General features: G+C 43.8%; 1 protein-coding gene across 5 annotated transcripts in view; it reads left to right on the forward strand.

The window, feature by feature from the left end:
- cdh8 (cadherin 8) overlaps positions 1-18,088 on the forward strand; it is a 76,642-nt gene extending 58,554 nt beyond the window's left edge. For all 5 annotated transcript variants that reach the window (XM_029846062.1, XM_029846063.1, XM_029846065.1 and 2 more), the window contains 6 exons: positions 2,290-2,534; positions 8,674-8,810; positions 11,112-11,233; positions 11,878-11,995; positions 15,448-15,699; positions 15,946-18,088. In XM_029846062.1, the coding sequence (XP_029701922.1) occupies positions 2,290-2,534; positions 8,674-8,810; positions 11,112-11,233; positions 11,878-11,995; positions 15,448-15,699; positions 15,946-16,439 (1,368 nt within the window). In that variant the 3' untranslated portion in view covers positions 16,440-18,088. The remainder of the gene's footprint in view (positions 1-2,289; positions 2,535-8,673; positions 8,811-11,111; positions 11,234-11,877; positions 11,996-15,447; positions 15,700-15,945) is intronic.
- The last annotated feature ends 2,938 nt before the right edge of the window (positions 18,089-21,026 follow it).

Below are 21,026 nucleotides of genomic sequence, written 5' to 3' on the forward strand. Positions count from 1 at the left end.
GAAGTCTGGGATTCTCTCCTTAGGCTGCTGCCCCCGCGACCCGACCCCGGATAAGCGGCAGAGAATGGATGGATGGATGGATGGATATTTTTAGAGTTCAAAATTCCTCATCTCTTTGTTGGCTGACCGTTAGAAAAGTTAGAAATGAAATGGCTTCCTTTAAAAATTCATTTTCTTTGCATTTTAAAAAATAAATTGATTGGGTAAAGTTTCTGCTCTCTGGGTCGCCGACCTCGTTCTAACAATTATAACTTACGTATAGTCCTACAGCTGAACTTGTGTGTGGTCAAGTTGGTTAGCCCTGCCTTTACTCATGCCGATACAGTTATTAAGTGTGTTATAATGTCATCTGACAGATAATAACAACACCTTCGTGCAAATGTTCCTGCTAAATGTGTGAGAAATATGTAAGTGCGGAAGGAAACACACGGCTCCCCTGAAGCGATACCACCTTAAATCACACCTAATCTATCAAAATTGAATTAACAGTGTTTTAGAAAATCCCCATTTATCATTCATTCCCTCCTCTGTCAGACGATCCGGCCACATCCGTGCCTAAACTGTAACTGGTCCATTGGCGGGAGGTCCTGACGCACACTGTTCTTTGTCGGCAGAGACGGCAGAACCGGGGTGTGTGTGTGTGTGAAGAGTGGAGGAAAAGAGGAAAACAGGGTGGCTAGTAATGAAAGTCTTCCACATGGCTTTTTTTGAGAAGGAGTGGGTCTGCAAGAGGCTTCGGGGCTCTGGTAGAGAGGAGGAAGAGTGCAGGAGTCAAAGCTCCGGGGTCACATCCCACAACTTGACGTCTGCTGCTGCTGCCGCCACTATCTAAGTGCACAACCCCCCACACACACACACACACACGCCCCCGATCCCCCCCTTCTTACCACTCACCCCTCCTGAGCTCGGGGATGAATCCCCTCTCTCCGTTCCTCTCTGAATACATTTGTGCTTTTGCTCGTTTGCTTCCTCCTGGCCTGCGCAGACGCCTCAAGTGGCAAGTCCCACTTTTGATTTGTCTATAAATCCTCGTTATGGAGCAGGGAAGTGACTTGATCCCATTATTCTGCTAGTACCAGAGTGACGAGAGGTGATTCGCAATGAAACTGCGACAGTGTCCTCGAAGACGCACCGAGAGTGAAACGAGAGCGACTCCCCCTTTTGCTTTAGATATTATTAATGTGCCACCTGTAAAGGAAACCCTACATCTGAACTGGAACCAGTGATTAATCAGATCCATCAGGCGCGCTGGGACGTGTTTGACACGTTTCTTTGTCCTGGATGGGAAATCACAGCGTTTGTTGACGGTGTTGAACGAGCACCTGTGCTCATTTACTTTATTGTGATCACGTTGCGATATGAAACCCGCGGTACTGTCAGTTACAGTATCGGCAGACGGCTTAGAGATGTGACATTCTGATAATAATAAAAGAAAATTTCCAGGTTGTAATTACTCCGCTGGTTCAAACCAAATGGGATCATTTGCTTTTCAGAATAAAACCACCTGCTTTATTATTTTTAGGAGAAATTTGCAGCATCTCTGTGAAGAACATCAACATTTATTCGGGTTGTCTGCTGCTGTTTGAAATAAAAGCGTAACCATCCAGAAATGTCAACCAGGTGACCTCCACACCTGCACTCCAGTCCATCCGAAAGTGGGCTGTCTGCATATACACTACACAAAAATAGAAATCCCAGGATGCCAATCAGGCTGTCAAGTAGCACTTTCCATCCTTGTACCTTTTTAGACCCTGATCAGCGTCCATTCAGCCGTATTGATTAAGCTAGCTCCCCGAAGTACGCTTAGCAACATTTGTATTCCAGCCCTGGATGTGTGGAGAACGTTTATGTGATTATTATTCTTTCTTTTATTGTGTTTTGAAGCTGTCTGAACATTGAGTTTTCTATCAAATACAGAATTGTGGTGATCAGTGAATTATCCCTTGGTGACAGGCTGCAGTATTTAACCTTCAATAATGGAATTTTTATCAAAAGATGCATAGAAATGAGGCCGAAAATGTTCTCTTTTGCAATTTAAGGACGTCTTTACTTTCATTTGTCATTCGATTTCAAGATCACCGATGAACCCAGAGTGGGTCTGAGCCTTGCCACAATTCCCATATCCAAATTTTCTCTTAATTTTAATAATGGTGGAAAAAATGTAAACATGTTGACGTTTATCCAGCCATACTAAAATAATAGGAATGATTACATGCGACCCCTGAAGCATCAGAGATGACAATTCAGAGTGACATGGACCTTCCTCTTCTTCTTTATGAACCCAAACAGCCTTTGGACTATGAGAGCAAACGGGCCTACAACCTCAAAGTGGAGGCCACCAACGTGCGCTCTGAGCCCGGCAGCGGCCCCTTCAAGGACACGGCAACGGTGAAGATCACCGTCGAGGATTCAGATGAGCCGCCTGTTTTCTCCAAACCCATCTACCAACTGGAAGTGAACGAAAACGCCCCCATCAACACCATCATAGGGACGGTGACGGCCAGGGACCCGGACTCTACTGGGAGCCAAGTCAGGTAAGAGGAACGTGGCCAGCTGAATACGGACAGACCACCGAGGGCTGAGCATTCCTATAATTAAATGTGGAAAAAGAAATACTCTTTAATGTAACTTCAGTAGGAAATGCAGAGGCTATTATAACAAATGACCCTTTTGGGGCTGTAATGAGTTGTTTTAATAAAAAGGTTGACATTGAAGTATGCAATTAAATCTCTTTAAGCCCTTGACCTTTGGAGACAGTGGAAGTGCTGTTGGTATTCAGAGAGGAAGTCCTTGATTGGTCTTGTTTCAAACATGAGAAAAAAAAGGTAGATTATGAGTTGGAAGTCTTTTAAAGTGTAACTATTCCCACAGTTCTCCTTTCCTGCCTGACTTGTTCTTGAAAATATCACAAGGGCACCTTGAGGGAAGGTTATACAGGCAATTTCTCTCTTTCCATCTTGGCATTTCATTTATTCTCCAGCGACGTGCTGACCGCGTTCCTGGGACAACACTCAACAGGTTGTGTGTAATTGCGCTGCTAGCAGAGAGCAGGCTGAGTTTCATAGAATGGCTCAAGCTATATGGGCAGTTGATTTAGTTTTGCTATCCCCCACCCCCCATTTTTCCGGTGCCATCCTCATGTTTAGTGATGAGTTTGCCGGGAGGAACCGAGGTCCAATGTGATGTTTCTTTTATAATGATATATTTTTTTCCTTTCTCCGCCCTTTGTCCTTTTCTGTATCATTGAACGGACGTGTTTTCTGACCAGGTTTCAGGCCCCAACAAAGACAAATGGTTGTTGGTTTAACCTTCCGAAAAAAAAAAAAAAAAAAAAAAAACATTCTGGATTTAGATCTATCCCTGTTGCTAAGTCTGGTTTTATTTAATCAATTTAACACTAACAGGGAATAACATTAAATTCAAGCTGAATTTTAGGGTAAATCTTTGTAGTTGTAACCTTTTTTTTATTATTTATCATTGGAGGCTGCATGTGGATAGTAGACATTTTGCCCTTATATGATGTACGAGCACATCTGTATCCCCGCAAATCCCCAAAATAAGCCTGATCTGTCAAAAATGTCAAGTGGCAGAAGGGCCCAAGCTATCGTCATGGAGGGTTTAGTGCGATTCATCATCCTCACATTTGATTTTACTTGCGACCAGCATTCGTATTTATTAGCCTGCGAGCCAGAGCTTTGGCCTGGTAAAGTGATTACAGTGTGGAAGATTTTAATCATGGCAGATATGCTTCCTGACAGAAGGTTACGGCCTGTGCAATGCTGCTTAAAAGATTACAAATGTTTTCCAAATGACAAAACCCATGCAGCAAAGCCATTAGAGAGCACAATACACCAAATAATTAGAATTAGCCTTGTTGTTTGCCATGCGCACAGGACCCCCATCTGTTTAAAGGAGATTAATCATTAATTGTCAGTATTTCTTAGTTCCAGTCAGCAGTGCACATTCATGTCATGATTGATATAGAACAGAATCACAATCAGTCTTTATGCCGTCGTACTCTGTTTGATTTTAGAGGTTCTGCTTTAAAATGATCGTAAAAAAAAGTCACCTGGCGTCAGTAAGTTGCCAAAGAAGTCACAGCTGCAACATTACTTGGGTTTCGGTCGTAATCCGCGTGCCAATATGCCAGAATCGAATCAAATTCAGTTGTCAACAAGGGATATTTGTGCTTTTCAACAACTCATATCAGGTCCTGCTGTTGAAAATTGTGTCTGTCAAAACCAGTTTTGTCCTAAAAAATGGTCTTAAACAACCAGTAGAAAAAAAGAACTCTGTTTTGATCCAAACAGGGAGCCGTACAACGAGGCCCCGCCCCAGCTGCTTCCGACAGCGAGCGAGGATGCTAATGTGACTGATCCAGAGCGTGTTTCATCCTACACACCCATAATTATTTACCTAATCCTGTATCTACTGTGCACCAGGCACCCTACTTACAGCTCACTTTTTAGCATCCATCTTGGGCCTTGAACGGTAGAGCTAATGTCATCACGGCCCTCCGAGTCTGATGGCTAAACTCTTTTAATCCACTCCAAGATATTTCCTTTGTCATTTTAGCCACGACAATAGAAACGTCAACCCTTTTGAGGAGATTCGCTCAGGTGCCTGCGGTCGGTCCAGATGAAACCAGTTTGGGACTAAAGCACTTGGGGCGGGTGCTCTGGTGGGGCGGCCACGTTTCCGTCACTCTGGAGACAAACAGCCCCGTAGCTGTACTTAATGCACCCAGCCAACGAGGTTCCAGGTGCACTCCAGCGAACACTCCTGCAGTGCTGCTTTTGTGTGCTGTCGTTTTCCTCCTGACTGATCACAGATCAAAAAGCAACTTGACATCTGGCTAACAGTCACTGTGTGGCACGAACCAGCGCCGTTCAAAGACTTTGCCTCAAATATGTCAAATATTCAGGGGATTTATTGTATTTTGGATGTGGGAATATTCAAATTATGAATAAGGTGACGGTGCAAGCGAGGGGCAGATTTTGAATCTTTTTTGATTCGACTTCTTTTTTCTCTTTTGTTGTTGAAAACTGCAGGAACATAATAGAATTCTGCAAAGCTTATTTCTTTTCGCAGGGTTTCATATGTTGTTGGTAGAGCTGACGGCTACATAATGGTAATTCAAGCAGTGGTGGGAAGGAGGTGGTGGCAAAACAAACTGAAATTGAATGTCAGGAGGATCTACCCTGCTGGATGGACCTCGGTTGTATTCTCTTGTTTGTTTGGTGGGAATATTTTAATACGGCCCCGCGTATTAAAATCCAGCCGCTCCTCTTTCGCTTGCGCGGGAAATCCGCCCGCACAGATGGAGGCTGCAGGATGCAACCTGAATTAAACGTGGGGGTAAAACACGACTGGTCAGCATTCAAGGGAGGACAAAAAGGAGTTCTAAATCTGTAATCATCCCAGTGGAAACGCTGACCAAGTAACAAACAGGAACGTCACAGAAGTCTTTTGCTCTCTGCGGAGAGCAGAAAAAATTGCTATTTTTCTTTACATTGTCCTTTACATTGTTACTTCCTGTAACGCGAGCGCTCTCCTCTATCATATGACGCGTGATGTCATCGTGTAAGTGTATTAGGGTGAGGAGGCTAATAGATAAGAAGTCTTTTATTTATAAGAGATATTCAGAAAGAACTCAGCCAAAGAGAACTGTCTTGAAGTGTAAGTCGTGCCTGCTGTATCTGCTCTCCATCATGTGAATAATGAATCGAATTTTGGGGGACGGGGCTGCAAATTGCACAAAGGTCACAGTCAAGTCTGCGTTTCGCCCTTTGATTTAATCATTGTCAGTTTGCAGCGTCTCAGCGTGACAAAGGTAACAGGCCCGAGCGACATGATCGGCGCTCAAGGTTGGGCGCTGCGCGCCGTCAAGGTGAATCCGCTGCGCCTGAGCGTCGCTCTGCATGTGTCCCCGCTGTCCAAGTCCACCATAGGACAGTCTCTCTCACATAAATGAGTGACTGACGTCGCTCAGTATCATTCAGCATCAAAGAACATGTTGCTCGTAACGCTGAGGACAATGTTTACCGTCAGTGCGACAGGGACGGGGACAATCGCTAGGCGGTTAGCATGAACGGCCGTAGCAAAGCTAGCAGAGAGCAGGGACAGGTGAGAGAGAGACATGTCCTCACTGCAAAGACAAGAATCAGAAGAGGGTTCAATCAGCATCAAAACTGATATCTGTGTGTTTGCTGGTATGTTTAGATGTAGTTTTACTATAAATGGGTTAAAATTTAAACCACTCACTAAAATTTTACCTCATAGGTAAAAGGTTTCATGAGACGTGTCCACGACACTCTGCACACCTGAGAGTGATTTGGATCCTCCCAACTTGAGGGGAACGTGTTTGGTGTGACACTCACACGCGCGCTCCCCTGCGTCGCAATCAGGAATCCCGTGCAACTATAGCGCGGGATATCATTTTTTATTTGCTTTTAATTCTTTTCACACAGCATTGTCAGTTTGAGTGACAGCTGGCAGAACATTTCAGGGTCTGTCTCCCTGCTTCCTCGCGAAGCTGTCAGGGTCTGACTGGGATCCACTCACTCTGCAGGAGGAAGGCTGCTCCCAGGTGGCTCGCTGCTGTCTGCCTGTTCCGAAAGTGCTCTGCGTCTGCAGGGCAACGGAGAAAAAGGGAAAAAAGGAGGAAGGGGGGGGTGCGCGTTTGTGTGGGGGGTCCTCATGGACCTCTCCCAGCCTGCGTCTGGAGGATTTTACACCATTTCATCTCAAAAAATGGAAATGTCATGGCTCGGTACATCTCCCCAACAGTTGGAATCTGGGCCAGTGGTTTATTTAATTCATTCCCAACCATCCGTGTATTATGAGCTGCATTTGTGTCCTTCATTAAAAAAAAATGTTGTTGTGACATGTGTATTTCTATCTATCTATCTATCTATCTATCTATCTATCTATCTATCTATCTATCTATCTATCTATCTATCTATCTATCTATCTATCCCTGGAAATATAAATTTTTCACAATCATCCTGAGTTATTACTGAAATGGTAATAATACCGTTAATATCAATGGTATTATACACCATTAATAACAAGTATGGAGTGGTGGTATCTCAGTCTGTTGAGGACTGACCTAAGAAGTGGAGGGTTTCCGGTAGTAGGGGAAAGTGCCAGAACACCTTCAGAGCAATGCTGAGGTGCTCTTGAGCAAGGTACCGAACCCAGTTTCCCCTATGGGGCCCTGCGATGAGCTGGAGACTCAGTAAAGGTGCAGCCTGCCCTCGCCTGAAAGTCATAAAGCAATCAAGAAAAAGAAAGAATAACTATGTATGTGTGTTTTTGGACATTTGAAACAATCCAAACACAAAGTGGGAGTAGAACCGTTGCACTTTTAAATGTATTCGACGGTTGGGGGAGTCCCTCAACAAGAGGCAGGGACGTCCTGGACGCTTTTAAGGCCAGGAGGTGAACGTGCTCACCACCGCACCACCCCTCACTGCTCACATATTTAAAATTTGTCTTTGGCACAGAAGCCGTTATGTACAAGAGAAATGCCGCGTGTAGACGAGATCAGAACTAATCCGTCTGATTCCACAACCAGTTGCTAAAAGGAGATGCTAAATTGGGGGGAGAGCAGACTGGAGGGTGTCACATGGAGCCTGTATCACTTAAAGCATGCACAGATGTGTGGGGGTGGTGGACAATTCAGTTGTTTTAGCTATTTGTTGGTAGTTTAATCTTGTAATATTAGACACATAAATTATGTCTTGCTGTTAAAATGTAACTATAGGTAAAGGAAAAGGAGGAACAGTTGGTCCCTGAGGACAGGAAGAGCCTGTTTGTCAGGAGGTGGGATCATCTGACACGAATCACCGCAGCCTTGTGTCTTTTTCTATTTTTTTGGGGGGGGTGTTAGCATTTATGACAGTCACACGTGGCGACAAGTGATACGTGTGAAACCAAAGATGACCCCCGTAATGACAGATTTTTGAATTTTTGTGAGCCCCTTTTGCGTCAGCTTATGCTAACAACTGGCCTGCCACATGCACCAACATGAAAGAGCAATTTCACAGCTTCAACTGGCTTTGGAAAATTCTTTATTACGTGCCTTCCAGTTTCATACCCACTTTTTACATTCTACAAGTCCCAAAATGTCAAAGGCAAGGAAGATTAATAGAAGTCCAAAGGATAGAAACGTATTTTTAAGTGGGCTGTTGATTCGACTTAAAATTCTGGAACGTGTTTTGCATTAAGATGGGCCAAGGTCACACATAAAAGGTTCATGTTTGGTCCTCCTCCATTACATCCATTATCCCCTCCTGTGTTGTTAAAGCTCTTGTGTGACACTGTGCTGTCCTAACTCATTAATGCAGCACCTTTGGGAGTCACTGAGTGCTGACAGATACCAAACAGGGTTAACAACTCTTCATCTCTTACCATGACATAACATGTTCTAATGGTCTTTTTTTTAGTGTGGAGGGATGCGGGGGTGCTACTAGCACCACACGGGGAGGGCTTTATGAACCATACACCCCCCTGCTGCTCGTGTGAAGGCTGTAATTATTCCTCGGATAATTACTGATTTCCTATACTCACACATGTGCAGGTTGATGGATTTGGCTCTGTTGGCGACGATACCCGAAGGAGCGCCGTGGAGGTCGGCCTCAAATTTCTAAAGATCTCCTGCCTTTGCAGGTACTTCATTGATCGGCACACAGATCTGGAGAGGCAGTTCAACATCAATGTGGACGATGGGAAGATCACGCTGGCTAAACTACTGGACCGGGAGACGGACATGTGGCACAACATCACAGTGACCGCCACCGAAGTCAGTAAGTCGCTTCTCCTGCCTCAACCAGACATGGGAACTGCAGGAACGCAGCTACCAAAGGCCTGGAAAAACAAGACGGAGCAACGGCTTTGACAGATGCATCAGCTGTGGAAACAGCAGTAAATCCATGCTAATATTAGCTTAGCTAAAACCCAATTTTAAACTTAGCTTAGCGTAAAAGGAGATGTCTTCAGAATTGTTTTCAGGCTGAACAGTGTGTTCAGTAAGCACAAGGAATATAAGGAGCATTAAGACTAAGTGCATTGAGACCAATTTATTGACGAGGAATGTTCAGATGAGGGCTCTGGTCATGGCTCTCGTAGCCCTGGCGTTATCTTGTATCCTTGCCATTGCTGGACGCTGAAAGGTCAGACGTTGCCTTTTGCCTGTTGAAGAATCATTAACTTGCCGAACACAAGCCCCTGTTCAACACCTTTGCTGTTCAACAGCAGCATTTTTAATTTGCTGTTAGCACATGACACAAACAATTAGCATTTGAGACCACGTGAGGGGTGAAGGGGTGGGGGGGGGGGGTATTATAGAAGCTGATTTGCTGGGATTTGATTGAATGAAACAGCTCAGTAGTCAATTTGTGGAAGCCCAAGAACATGAAGACGTATCAAGTAAACAGTTCTAAAGGCACGCTCCAGAGCGGGATGCTCTAACGACAGCATCCATTACAGATTAAAGAACATCTGTGAACCGCAAAACTCAGTGACTCCATTGGAAAATCTTGCCGGCAGAGCTCCAAACAGCACAAACCATATGTACAGCTTTATTTGCATACAGATTGTTTCGGGGGGGCTGTATGCTGTGATAAAACTTAATGTAGCCCTTAAAGCTTTGGAATGGAAACTGACACAGCTTGTAACTTTCCCCCCCTCTCCTGTCCTGTTCTGCTCAGTCTCTCCATCTTTCCCTTCACATCTAATCCCGTCTCACTCTTTTTAAACTTCCATTTAAAGGAAACATATATTAATTGCTAGAATAAATAAGGGCTCTAAAACCCCATCATAGCAGCCTCTGTTGGAGAACCTGCCTCTTGGCAAAGTGACTCTAAGTCAAGATAACAGTGCCTCTGACAACAGTGCACAGAAATGCGCCAATGTTTGTGCCTCTTCCGGACGGATACATTTGTTCCCAGTTCCTCCACTGTTTGCCGTCCAAACAGATGTATGCTCTGCTGCCTCGTACCAGCTGACACCCAACTAATCTGATCGTATTCCTTGTCCGCTACTGGAGAAAAGTCACTGCGCAGAGTGTGGCGATGGGCGTGGGGGTAGCTGTCTGCCTCTGCCCTAATCCGTCTATCCCTGTCACACTGTCAATCTCCACCCTTCTGACGGCTCTGCCACTGCTGCCTTGTACACTCCTTTGTGTGTATATCTCAATCAGATGGAGAGATGAGGAGCATATGAAGAGCTTTTGTGGATTAGCGGTCTTTTTCAGGCAGGTTTAATAATTGATGACTATATAATTTGAAAATCCGAACAAGCGTGGCCAGTTTGGAATGGGCGCCAGGAAATACAGAGTCGCTCCTCCGTAAATGCTGACAGTAGGAGCTCGCTTCACCGTCTTCGGTGAACTTCATTGCGCCCCGGGGTAAACTCAATAAGAGGTTATCAGTCCAGCAGCTACAGCTGGAACCAAATGAAGCCATACAATAGGACAATTAATTCAAGGACAGCGGCAAAAACAAAAGACTCATCGACTGCAGAAGGGTTCTTTGCTCTGATGAGACCAATTTTAAACTCTTTGGCCATCAAACCTGACAGAGAGGGCTCAAATGAAGCAATGAAAGAATAAAAAAAAATAGCCTCTGGGTTGAGTGGACATTCTGCAAGCGCGTTGCAGATGATTGTTTTAAAAGTTAGCCTTCGCTTTGCTGATTAATAAACACGCGGCTTCATGGGGACTCTCAAAAAGGACGGTCAATTACCAGTGATGAATAATTCCAATCAAAATCTAATCTAATTAAAGTGCCTTTTATTGTCTTTTTAGACTTCAGTTACCAACGATGCATTAAAATGCATGCGTTAACCCTCATGTTTTAAACATTGCGGCACACAGGGGATTTTCAAAAGCACTTTGAATGGGTTTCTTTTGTCTTTTCTGTTGCCTGGAATCCTGTTTTGCATAACTGATAGCTGCTGCTAAAACGCAGATTGATTCGGCTTATCGTCCGTCCTGCCGTCAGCTCAGGAAATGAAGGCAGAAATCAAGACGGAAAATAAAGGAAATTAAAACTAGGTCACACCGTGGAGTTCACATGTCTGTTGTCTCCTTCCTTTTTCTGCATTAGGAAACCACAGTCAGATATCGAGAGCAATTGTGGCCATCAGAGTAATGGACATTAATGACAACGCCCCTGAATTTGCGACTGAATATGAAGCCTTTCTTTGCGAAAATGGAAAACCTGGACAGGTAAGAAAAGAAATGGCTCATTCGTCATTGAGGTAATTTATTTCCCCCCCCCCATCTCCCTCTGTAATGATTGACCACAAAGAATTATAGCCTATTTACTTCACTGGGAGACTACAGAGGTGGGGGTGCAGTCGATGCCCCCCTCCCACCCTCTGCTGCAGCCCTGCCCTGACACAAAGAAGGAAGCAGAAGGGAAATTAGAGCAGTCAGGTTTGGTCAGAGTGGATCATAACTCAAATAATTCCCCTGTCCTTCATCTGCTCCTCCGAATGGGTAATGCTTTCTCCACCCAGGAATTCTGAGCAGGTACTTAACATTCCCCTTTTCATCAATCAAGCTCATTTAGAGGCAACGCATCCAAGATACGCAGCTTTATTGAGAGGGGGGAGGAGTCGCCCTGCAGGGTGGGAAGCTGAACTTTCGCTCACTCGCAAAGACAAACCCACGATGACAGAATTACTAACAGACTCAGGTGACTGAAAGGTGCATAAGCGGAGACACGACATCCCGGATGATAGTCCATAAATCCACGAATACGGTTTATGTTTGAGCAATGTTACAATAAAGCTGCGGGGAATAAAAAAACAAAACACACTGACTCTGCTAATGGCTCTCAACATGGTCTCTCTTTCTTTTGACAACAGGTGATCCAGACCGTCAGTGCGGTGGACAAAGATGACCCCATCCAAGGGCACTACTTTAACTACCGACTGGTCCCAGAGATGCTGAACAATCCCAATTTCACCATCAAAAACAACCAAGGTGACTAAAAACGCACCCAATCACATGGAGAAAAGACACATCTTGGCAGACGGAACCTGTTTGGATGAGCGTAGTTTACCAGCCACAGATGTGAAGATGTCTGGTCACCAGCTTCTTTTCTCTCCCCAGTGATCTTTGAGGCAAACTAAGTGAATGAGAGCCAAATGGCGTTTCCTGGTAGTCTTGCAGCTCATTGTAGGGTGATATCTTAGGAATGGTTAGTGCATAGCAGATGGTGCTTGGTTTATTTTCTAAACACTCTGATGTGCTTTATGGCGCCAGGTTTTCTCTGTCTTTACTCCGTCCTTCGCCCCATCTCTCCTCCATAACAGGCTGTGTTCATGACAGTATTTTGTAATGTTTTTCTGCTCAAGGCAAAAAAAAAAAAAAACCCTTCATATGGTGTGAGCCGTCTGTCGAGATGCACAGGCTACGGACCGGCCGCAGGGTAACTTAGTGCAGCTTGCGCTTGACGGGGGCAAGAGTCCATAAAAAAACAGGTCATCAAGCAGATCAACCGACTTTTGAACAAACCAGGAAGCGCCTGTTTTGATGCACGGACATATAGTCGTGTCACAAACATTGTTTGATCTCTAGTTTCCATCCAGGACAACATCTGAGCATCAGTCCCAACAACGACCCGGCTTATGTCCCTGCTTAGGCAAACCGACGATGTATGGATATAGGTTGCTGTTCGGCAGCGTATGCTGTTCGGCAAGGCCAAATTTTTGTATGTGGTATTGCTAATTTCAAACAGAGACAAGGTTCAGGTTGCTCTGTATCCCCTGGCACTTCACTCACTATTCATATCTGAATGTGCAGCTGTGGGAGACACTTGAGTGAAGAGCATCATGCTCCCGTGAGCTTCTGTGTGCTGCTTTTGTTTGCGATGATGGGTCTAATTGTAGGGAATGAACAGTGAAGAGGTTAGGGCTTGTCCACAGCGGAAGATAGCTTAGCCTTGACTAGCTATAGGTAACATACAGCGTCTCCGGCGGCAGATTTCAGACCATCCGCCCTTGATATTACTCCGCTGATGCACACGATGATCAGCTAGCAGCAATTTCACAGACATGCTCTTCTCGTACTTATAGGTTAAAAACAATTCTAGGACATTAATATGGGGACATTGGGGAGTAGAAATGTCAGGAGAGGATGAGTAGACTGGAGGATCACTACAGGGAGATGAGTGGAGAGGATGAGGAGAGTTTACACAGAACATAACCATTATCTCAGATTAGATGTGGGTGCATCCTGTACACGCTGGCATTATCAGCCTGTTCTGGTGTTTTTAACAAAACCAGTGACGTCACACCTTTACGTCTTCAGCATCGTGACCCAGTGTATTTGTACCACAGACTCGGGTGTCAGAAAGGATTAGGCTGATGTCCGAAACGCGTTCATAAACATGCTCAAGCAGGCCGAAGTGATTTGTTCATCTGTTAATGTAATGCGGTGTTTTGCGACTCGGAGCGGTTCTGAGCTGAAGTCGGCGTGGGACGGCTCCGCCTACAGCTGCCCCAGCGCTAACTGCTGGCCTTCACATTCAGTGTCTTTCTTCATTCCTCTGGAATCTTTTTGGCAGAGATGTTACACGTCGCCTCATCTAAATTAGCTGATCCCCCATTTCAATTTGGCTCCAAACCAAAATACTCCCAAAGGGACCAGCTGACATCCAGTTTGCCGTTTGCTTCATTGTTGCTGTCGGAATATGCAGTCAGGCACAGTGGTCTCACGTGATGTGTGACTGGCTGCTTTAATTGTTGCTCCTACTGGTCTGTGCTCCAGAGACCAAGACAAGAGCAGGAAAACCAGCTAGTTTAGTTGGTTTCAAATCACAGATGAGGGATCCTCTCACGGGAAGTGATGTCACATGTAGAGAGAAAATGTTTCTTTACCCCCCCCCCCCCAAAAAAAATCCAATCAACTGATACTATGAAAAAATATGAAGGAAACCTATTTTGGCATATTTTTGCACCTTTTTCTTCCTTTTTTAAACCCAGCACAAGCAAACATTTGGGGTTTGACCACCCTTCGTTCAGCACCACGCTGGAAACCAGGGGAAACCAGAGGAATCATTTCATTTCCAGTCTCAGAACCAGTTTGACTGTGAAAATAAAGGACGAATTCAATTCTCCCTGGAGAATTCGCCACACGTTTCGCAATAACAGGTTTAAAGCTTTCCGATGTACGCAGGAGGAAATATAGATCAGTTAGTTCATGCCTGTGTTTCATGCACCACGCTACCATTTACACGAAAATCATTGATTCAGCTGGGCCACCAAAGTCATTAGTTCTTATATCAGTATGAAGATTGAAGAAACTTTATTTGGAAAGTGCAAGAACAGGATACAGACGCAGCCTGTCAGTATCATGTGAAGGTAAACGAAAAACAACAACTCTCTTGGTTCTTTTAATCCTTTGGTCTTACATGACTAAATTTAATATCGTCCTACTAATTTCGCCGAGGAGACTTTAAAAGTTAGGTTTTCAGACTGTCAGTATCGCAGCTGTCGCAAAGAATATTCATTATTTATTATCAGGTACATTATTTTGAAACTCTCATTATTTTGAAACTGGACACATATCAGAGGCAAGAACATTCTTTTAACTCCACCGAGTTCAAGCAGATGGGCTTCTCTTTTTAATTTTTTATTAATGTAAAAGATTCAAGCTGGAATAAACACTTACCATCAAGAAATTAAACCTTGACCTGCGTATAAAGTATTTTACAGTGTAGACAGTGGAATCCTCCTTCTACACCTCAGTACGACCCACATGAAAGTGAAAATGTTCCCTCTCTATGGCACCACTGATAAGAAAGTAAAAGACAGCATATGTTCACATCAATGGCAGATCATCAGGCCAAATATTTATATCCCAAAATTTCCATCTTTTCATTGGCGTTGCCATGCCAACACAACTGTTCCAACATGGAACATCGTTCTTTCGTACATCACCACGTCTTCCCGAAGGAAGACAAAGGTTAGCCTACCGGTAATTTCACGCTTCCGCGCGATCAGCAGGAGTAGATTCTTATGGGAATGCGAGTGTTTGATAATGTAAGTCGGCTAGCGGGAGCCAGCTAATGAGGAGAGTTTCACAGAAGTGTCATCAAAGAGCAGCTGGTACATTTATGGGTCTAAGCGTCTTCGAAACACGTGCTCCCTTCATTGATTTCCTCTGGTCTTACAGTGTTTGGGCCACGAGGTCCTTCCGTTAGAATTCCCCCAAAATATGGAATGTTGTTGGGAAAAAAAGGAAGGGAAGTGAAGTGCTGGATTATGTGAAAGCGTACACACGCGCGGTGACAATTGATGTGAAATGAGTTTACCCTCATGCTGCACTGATCTTCAGGCAATTTAATAACAGATCTTCGGTGGGTTGTGAATGATAATGAGATTTTTGCACGTCTTGACAAAAATTAATCTGACTTTTCTGGTCTCCGACAGACAACTCAATCAGTGTGCTAGCCAAGCACGATACCTTCCGACGACAGAAGCAGGAAATGTACTTCCTTCCGATCATTGTGACCGACAATGGGCACCCGCCGATGAGCAGCACCAACACTCTGACCATTCGGGTGTGTGGGTGCAGCAAAGACGGTATCGTCCAGTCCTGCAACGTTGAAGCCTATGTTCTACCCATCGGCCTCAGCATGGGAGCCCTCATCGCGATCCTGGCCTGCATTGTTCTGCTCTTAGGTGTGTATAAGACATTTGAAAGATGTGAATGCCTTAAAGAATTAGCTGGAACAATAATTTGGGTCTTTTGATCACTCCAGTTACATAAAGTTACACAATGCAAAAACGGCGTATTAAGCATCATTTCATTGAGATATTTGTATCCCAGTTTTCTTGAGGATCAGTCAGACCTTGAAGCAGATCAGTGCCTACTGGCAGAAGAGCCATTTACTAAAGCTTGACTTCTTTTCTCCCTTTTCCCACCAGTCATTGTTGTGCTCTTTGTAACCCTGAGACGGCATAAGAACGAACCCCTGATTATAAAGGATGATGAAGACGTGAGGGAGAATATCATCCGATATGACGATGAAGGAGGCGGTGAAGAGGACACGGAGGCGTTCGACATTGCGACGCTGCAGAATCCCGACGGCATCAACGGCTACTTACCCCGAAAGGACATCAAGCCTGACTTGCAGTTTATGCCGCGGGCGGGCCAGCACTCGGGCCCAAATGGTGTGGATGTTGATGAATTCATCAACGTACGACTCCACGAGGCAGACAATGATCCCACCGCGCCGCCCTACGACTCCATCCAAATCTATGGATACGAGGGCCGAGGATCCATCGCTGGCTCGCTCAGCTCCCTGGAGACGACTTCGTCAGACTCGGACCAAAACTATGACTACCTTAGAGAGTGGGGCCCACGCTTTAGAAGACTTGGGGAGCTCTATTCTGTTGGCGAAAGTGACCGTGAGACCTGATCTTTGGTTCCTTAGGAAAGTACCTTTCTGGTCTTTTTGGTTTTTATGTTCACCTACTTGTGTATTAAATGCTAGGGGGTTTGATGGCTTTTAGAACCTGATATTTAAAAAAAAAAAAAAAAGAACAGCTGAAAACACGGAAGGCCACCTTTTTGTAATTTTCTTAGTGAGGTATAGCAGTCTTCATCCACTACATCAAGCGCATTGTAATTGTTGAGCCAAACGACGTCTTTTTTTAGGAGATCTCTGATTCTTGTGGAGTGTAACTTAGATTCCGTTGTGGAGTGTCTAGCAGTGTTTTGGGTGTTAGTCATTCGCCGTGACTGCCGGTAGCAGAAAAAATAAATAAATAAGAAAAGAGCAAAGCATTGCTGGATGACAGGAACTAATGATCAACCTTGGGTTTTCTTGAGTGGACACAATGCTCTTTGCTCCATGGACAACAGGCTGGACCTCGGAAGCTGCAGAGGGACTTGTTTCGTGCCCCCCCCACCCCCCCAGGCCAGCCAGCCCATCCGAAACAAGACAACGATGAAAAAGCAATATATGGTCTCCATTACAATGATGAATGTATGTATGATTAAAAAAGGCAAAAAGACAAATATTGGCTTTAAGGTGAATTTGTTATCATTTGATATCATTGGTGGCCACATTTATAACCTAAAGCCAGGAAAGGCTCGCTTTATACAACTTTGTATTTACACACTCCAGGTATGAGTCGCAAGTGTTACTAGTCTAGAAAAGACCGAAAACAAGACAAAAAAGAGAAATGTAGAAACTATGAGGCCTTCTTTTTATGGAAGCAACATTAAAGACAATTGTAATCTACTGTTTTTGACACCTGTTGATTATACATTATTGTTCAATTGGTTTTTGTATTGTTTGTTCTTGGATCATTTCTTTCTGTGCTGACAATTACGTGAGTGGGTTTCATTTTTTTCGATTCTGCTCTTTTTCCCAACAAGCTGAAAACTCTTTGATGACGGCCAGACTATGTCAGGAATCTAAGGCAGTTGATGTAAACAAGTAAACACAGCTAATCAAACGAATCGGGACTGCGGCAATGAAACCTTTCTGAGACGTGCTAATTCAATGTATAATCTATATCACATACCGTATTCTGAGGCACAGCCAGATAGCGTCTGAGCACAATTAATCCAATTGATACCTGAGTGTTTGACTCACTCCAAACATCAAACCAGAGTCAGGATGCACAGTTTGCATTCGGAAAAAAGAAAGGAAAGTAGCCCAGAGACCCAGAACATGTGCATATTCTGCTTACACTGTATGATATCAGTAAAAAAAAAAAAAAGACTTGTAATGTACATAGAGTTACTGCTAAAGTCATTAGCTTTCAATGAGGTGGTAGGTTTCGTCTATCTGCACGTTAGCTCTCTTGCACAGAATTTCAACGGCACTACAGCAGCGTGTGTATTCAGTCTGTACTGATACAGTATTATGGCAGTTTTCGGTAGACTAAACAATACACAGTATATGAAATAGTCCTACAGGCAGATCATATTTTCTACTGTGCTTTAATGCTTATCAATGTGTATGTTCAATTATTTACTCCCTGTACTGTAATCTAAGATACCCTGTATTGTTTCCTACTTTGTGAAATATATTTTTATAAATACGGTACTGCCAAATTAGTGTACATTCCTTCTGCTGACCCGTCCTCCACAAACAGGTACCCGGGCCTCAGGCAGCATGGACCAAAGTTCTAGATTGTTCCTTCCTTATGTAGGACTGATGGACTATAACCAAGGTCAGAGCTGATGGAAGAATTGGTGTTGTAATTTTAGTAGAGCTGGATCCTGATGCAAACATAGGGGATTTTTATCAGGATTAAAATTCAGTTAGTGTTCTGGTTATGACAGTTGTACACATTAGTTAAATAATTACACTGATTACTCTATATGAGCTTGATTAAACGGGGCACCTTGAATAGCATCCAGTGTTTAATCCGAATGGAAAAGTGGAGAAAAGGGTTGGAAAAGGTTGACGCTCCAGGCGCTGCCGTTTCCTCATAGACTTATTTTGTAAACACATTTTATATTTGACATTTAACATTTTATATTTGCATGATTTCACCTGTCTTTTTGCTAGATTGTTCTCAGCTCCTTTTAACTTTATATTTTTAAGAATTTTGACCTCAGATAGTCCCAAAATAGTCATTACCAACCCTCAGTTTCTTCTGAAGGCAGGTGTGAAGAGCAGAACTCCTAACTGATGTGTCCTGTCAACAAAAAGCCACCTCTGAAAATGTCTCACATGGGTTTGAGCGTCCTCAAATGTTTCGAAGGCAGACGCGCAGGAGCATCTTCACCTGCGTGTTCCTCACCTAAACAAACAACAACATCTCTCCTTGAACATCTTACACATTAAAAAAAAGTCTATTTTATGCAAAGCAGTGGGAAACAAAATACAAAACATGCCCGCTTGACTCAACATTCTATAAATAGAGTTATAGGCTTAACCTTGAGCCCCCACCCCTTAAAAAACAGCAACAATACACACCAGAAGAAACACAAAAAAAATGTCAAATCCTTATCATTTTCCAGCAGCATGAGAAAATAATCTCTGATGTTGAAGGCGACCTTTGATTCTCAAAAGTTGCTGTTTTGCTCCTAATAGAGTGTGCATGCTTCAGCTTACTTTATCAGTTTGACATTATAAAGTTGGAACTCTTCAGCGTTTAAACTCGCCACGCTGTTCCAGCAGGGCTCGGACACTGAGTGGACCGCTGGAGTCCTCCGTGAGACGACCGCAGTGAAGACAACAGGATTTTAAAATGTGCTGTGCACAATAATTGTCAAGCTTAAAAAAAAAAAAAAAAAAAAGCATACTGCATAATTAGCTTTGTAAACCGTCATTATCTCATCAAAGAGGAAACATAGGGCTTGAAATCCATTCTGCATTCATCCAATTTGGTATTCTCATTTCAGAGAGTATGCACCCATGGAGATAAAAGTTTTGCACCAGAAAGGCCTCGGTTACATTAATTAGTCTGAGATGTAAATTGCAGTGTTGTTACAATAATACTCATCTACATTCATCCCGATTATTTATTACATCGAGCGCAAAGGAGATTAGATATAGTTCCATTTCCAATTTCCTTGCCTTCCCCTCCCCCCCCCCCCCCCCCTTTTAGAACACTGCCTCCTCTCAGTTAATCGTGTCGAAAGATTAGAGTTTTGTTTGGCTTTATCAGATATTGAGGTTTCTGCTAAATAACAAAAGCTCTTTGATCGTATCAATTCCTGTCCGTGCCGCACCGAACTCCAAAAGCATGAAGTCTCGCAAATCCACTCGCACACATGCTTATGAAATGAGCTTGTGTAACAGGCAGATCAGATTAATCCAGAAATCTGATTTGTACTTGTTAATAAGATGAAGAGATGAGAGCAAAAATGGGAAGAATCGGTTAATATGTTTTGATTCGACTGTGTTTTCTGACTGACTCATGTGGCTCAGCTCTTTATGTGACTTTGGCCTTTGGAATAACGCTGAGTGATACTAAACTTAAAGTCTGACATTGTCATGCGTCTGACCTGTTTGTCAAAAAAATAAAAAAATAAATAAAATCAGCACTGGAATAAATGGTCCTTTACTCCAATTAAATCTTCCCGGGAACGACGGCGCAAATCGTCTCCCTGAAAATCTTACCTCCGCGGGTCCAGAGATTCATTTGCGCGGATCTATATTCGTGTATGGCTGCACGTCTGACAGAGGTTGTCTACCTGAAGGGGGAATCAAATTATCTTCTCGCTCCTGTCATATAATGGAGGTGTCACTCGGTGTTCCCAACTGACATGTGCTGGGGTTTATGAGCCGGACCTGTGGATGCAGCGTAGGTAGTAAAGAAAGGGTAATTACTGTTACCTGACAGAGATGCCCTCAATTACAAGTAAAGTTTGCTGCATACAAATTAGGAAATTGCATTTCTCTTCTGCAATTAAGGATACAGATCCCCCGTTTTTCCCATAAGGTGTCGTGCTTTTCTATTTATGGCAGGAATAACTCACCCAGGGGGAATTTCATGCAGAGGACACCAATTTGAGGCATGAAAATGTGCATCCCAGCAGCAATTCCAAAGCAAAACCAGCATCTTTTAGAAGCGCAGTGGTCTTTTGTGGATTATTGTGACCTTAAGTTCACAACCCAGCAGAGCCAGTGATGGGAAAAGGATTGGATGCTTTTTCAATAAAATCAATAAAATCAATAAAAATGAAGAGAATGTGGAGAAATCTCAGCACAGAAGGAATCCCAACTTTTGATTGCAGTGCATTAGCGCACACCTGCTCGTTCTGTGTGCACTTTTGTCCGGTAACCAAGTGTTGCCTGGACAACAGTGGAGTTCTTTGGCCAACACCAGGCAACAGGCCACCAATGACATAGAGACACCACAGAAGAAGAAGAGAGTTCCCCCATCTACATATATCACCCACTTTCCCATGATTATTATTGTACTTGTGAATACATGATGACATACAAGACGTCCACGTGAAGCCCTTAAGAGAAAGGCTGATGAAGTGATGTGAAACCCGCACTGAAGAGATTAAAACTATAAAGCAAGATATGTGG

The sequence above is a fragment of the Takifugu rubripes genome, chromosome 13, assembly GCF_901000725.2.
Source record: "Takifugu rubripes chromosome 13, fTakRub1.2, whole genome shotgun sequence".
In the NCBI taxonomy this organism is placed as follows: Eukaryota; Metazoa; Chordata; class Actinopteri; order Tetraodontiformes; family Tetraodontidae; genus Takifugu; species Takifugu rubripes.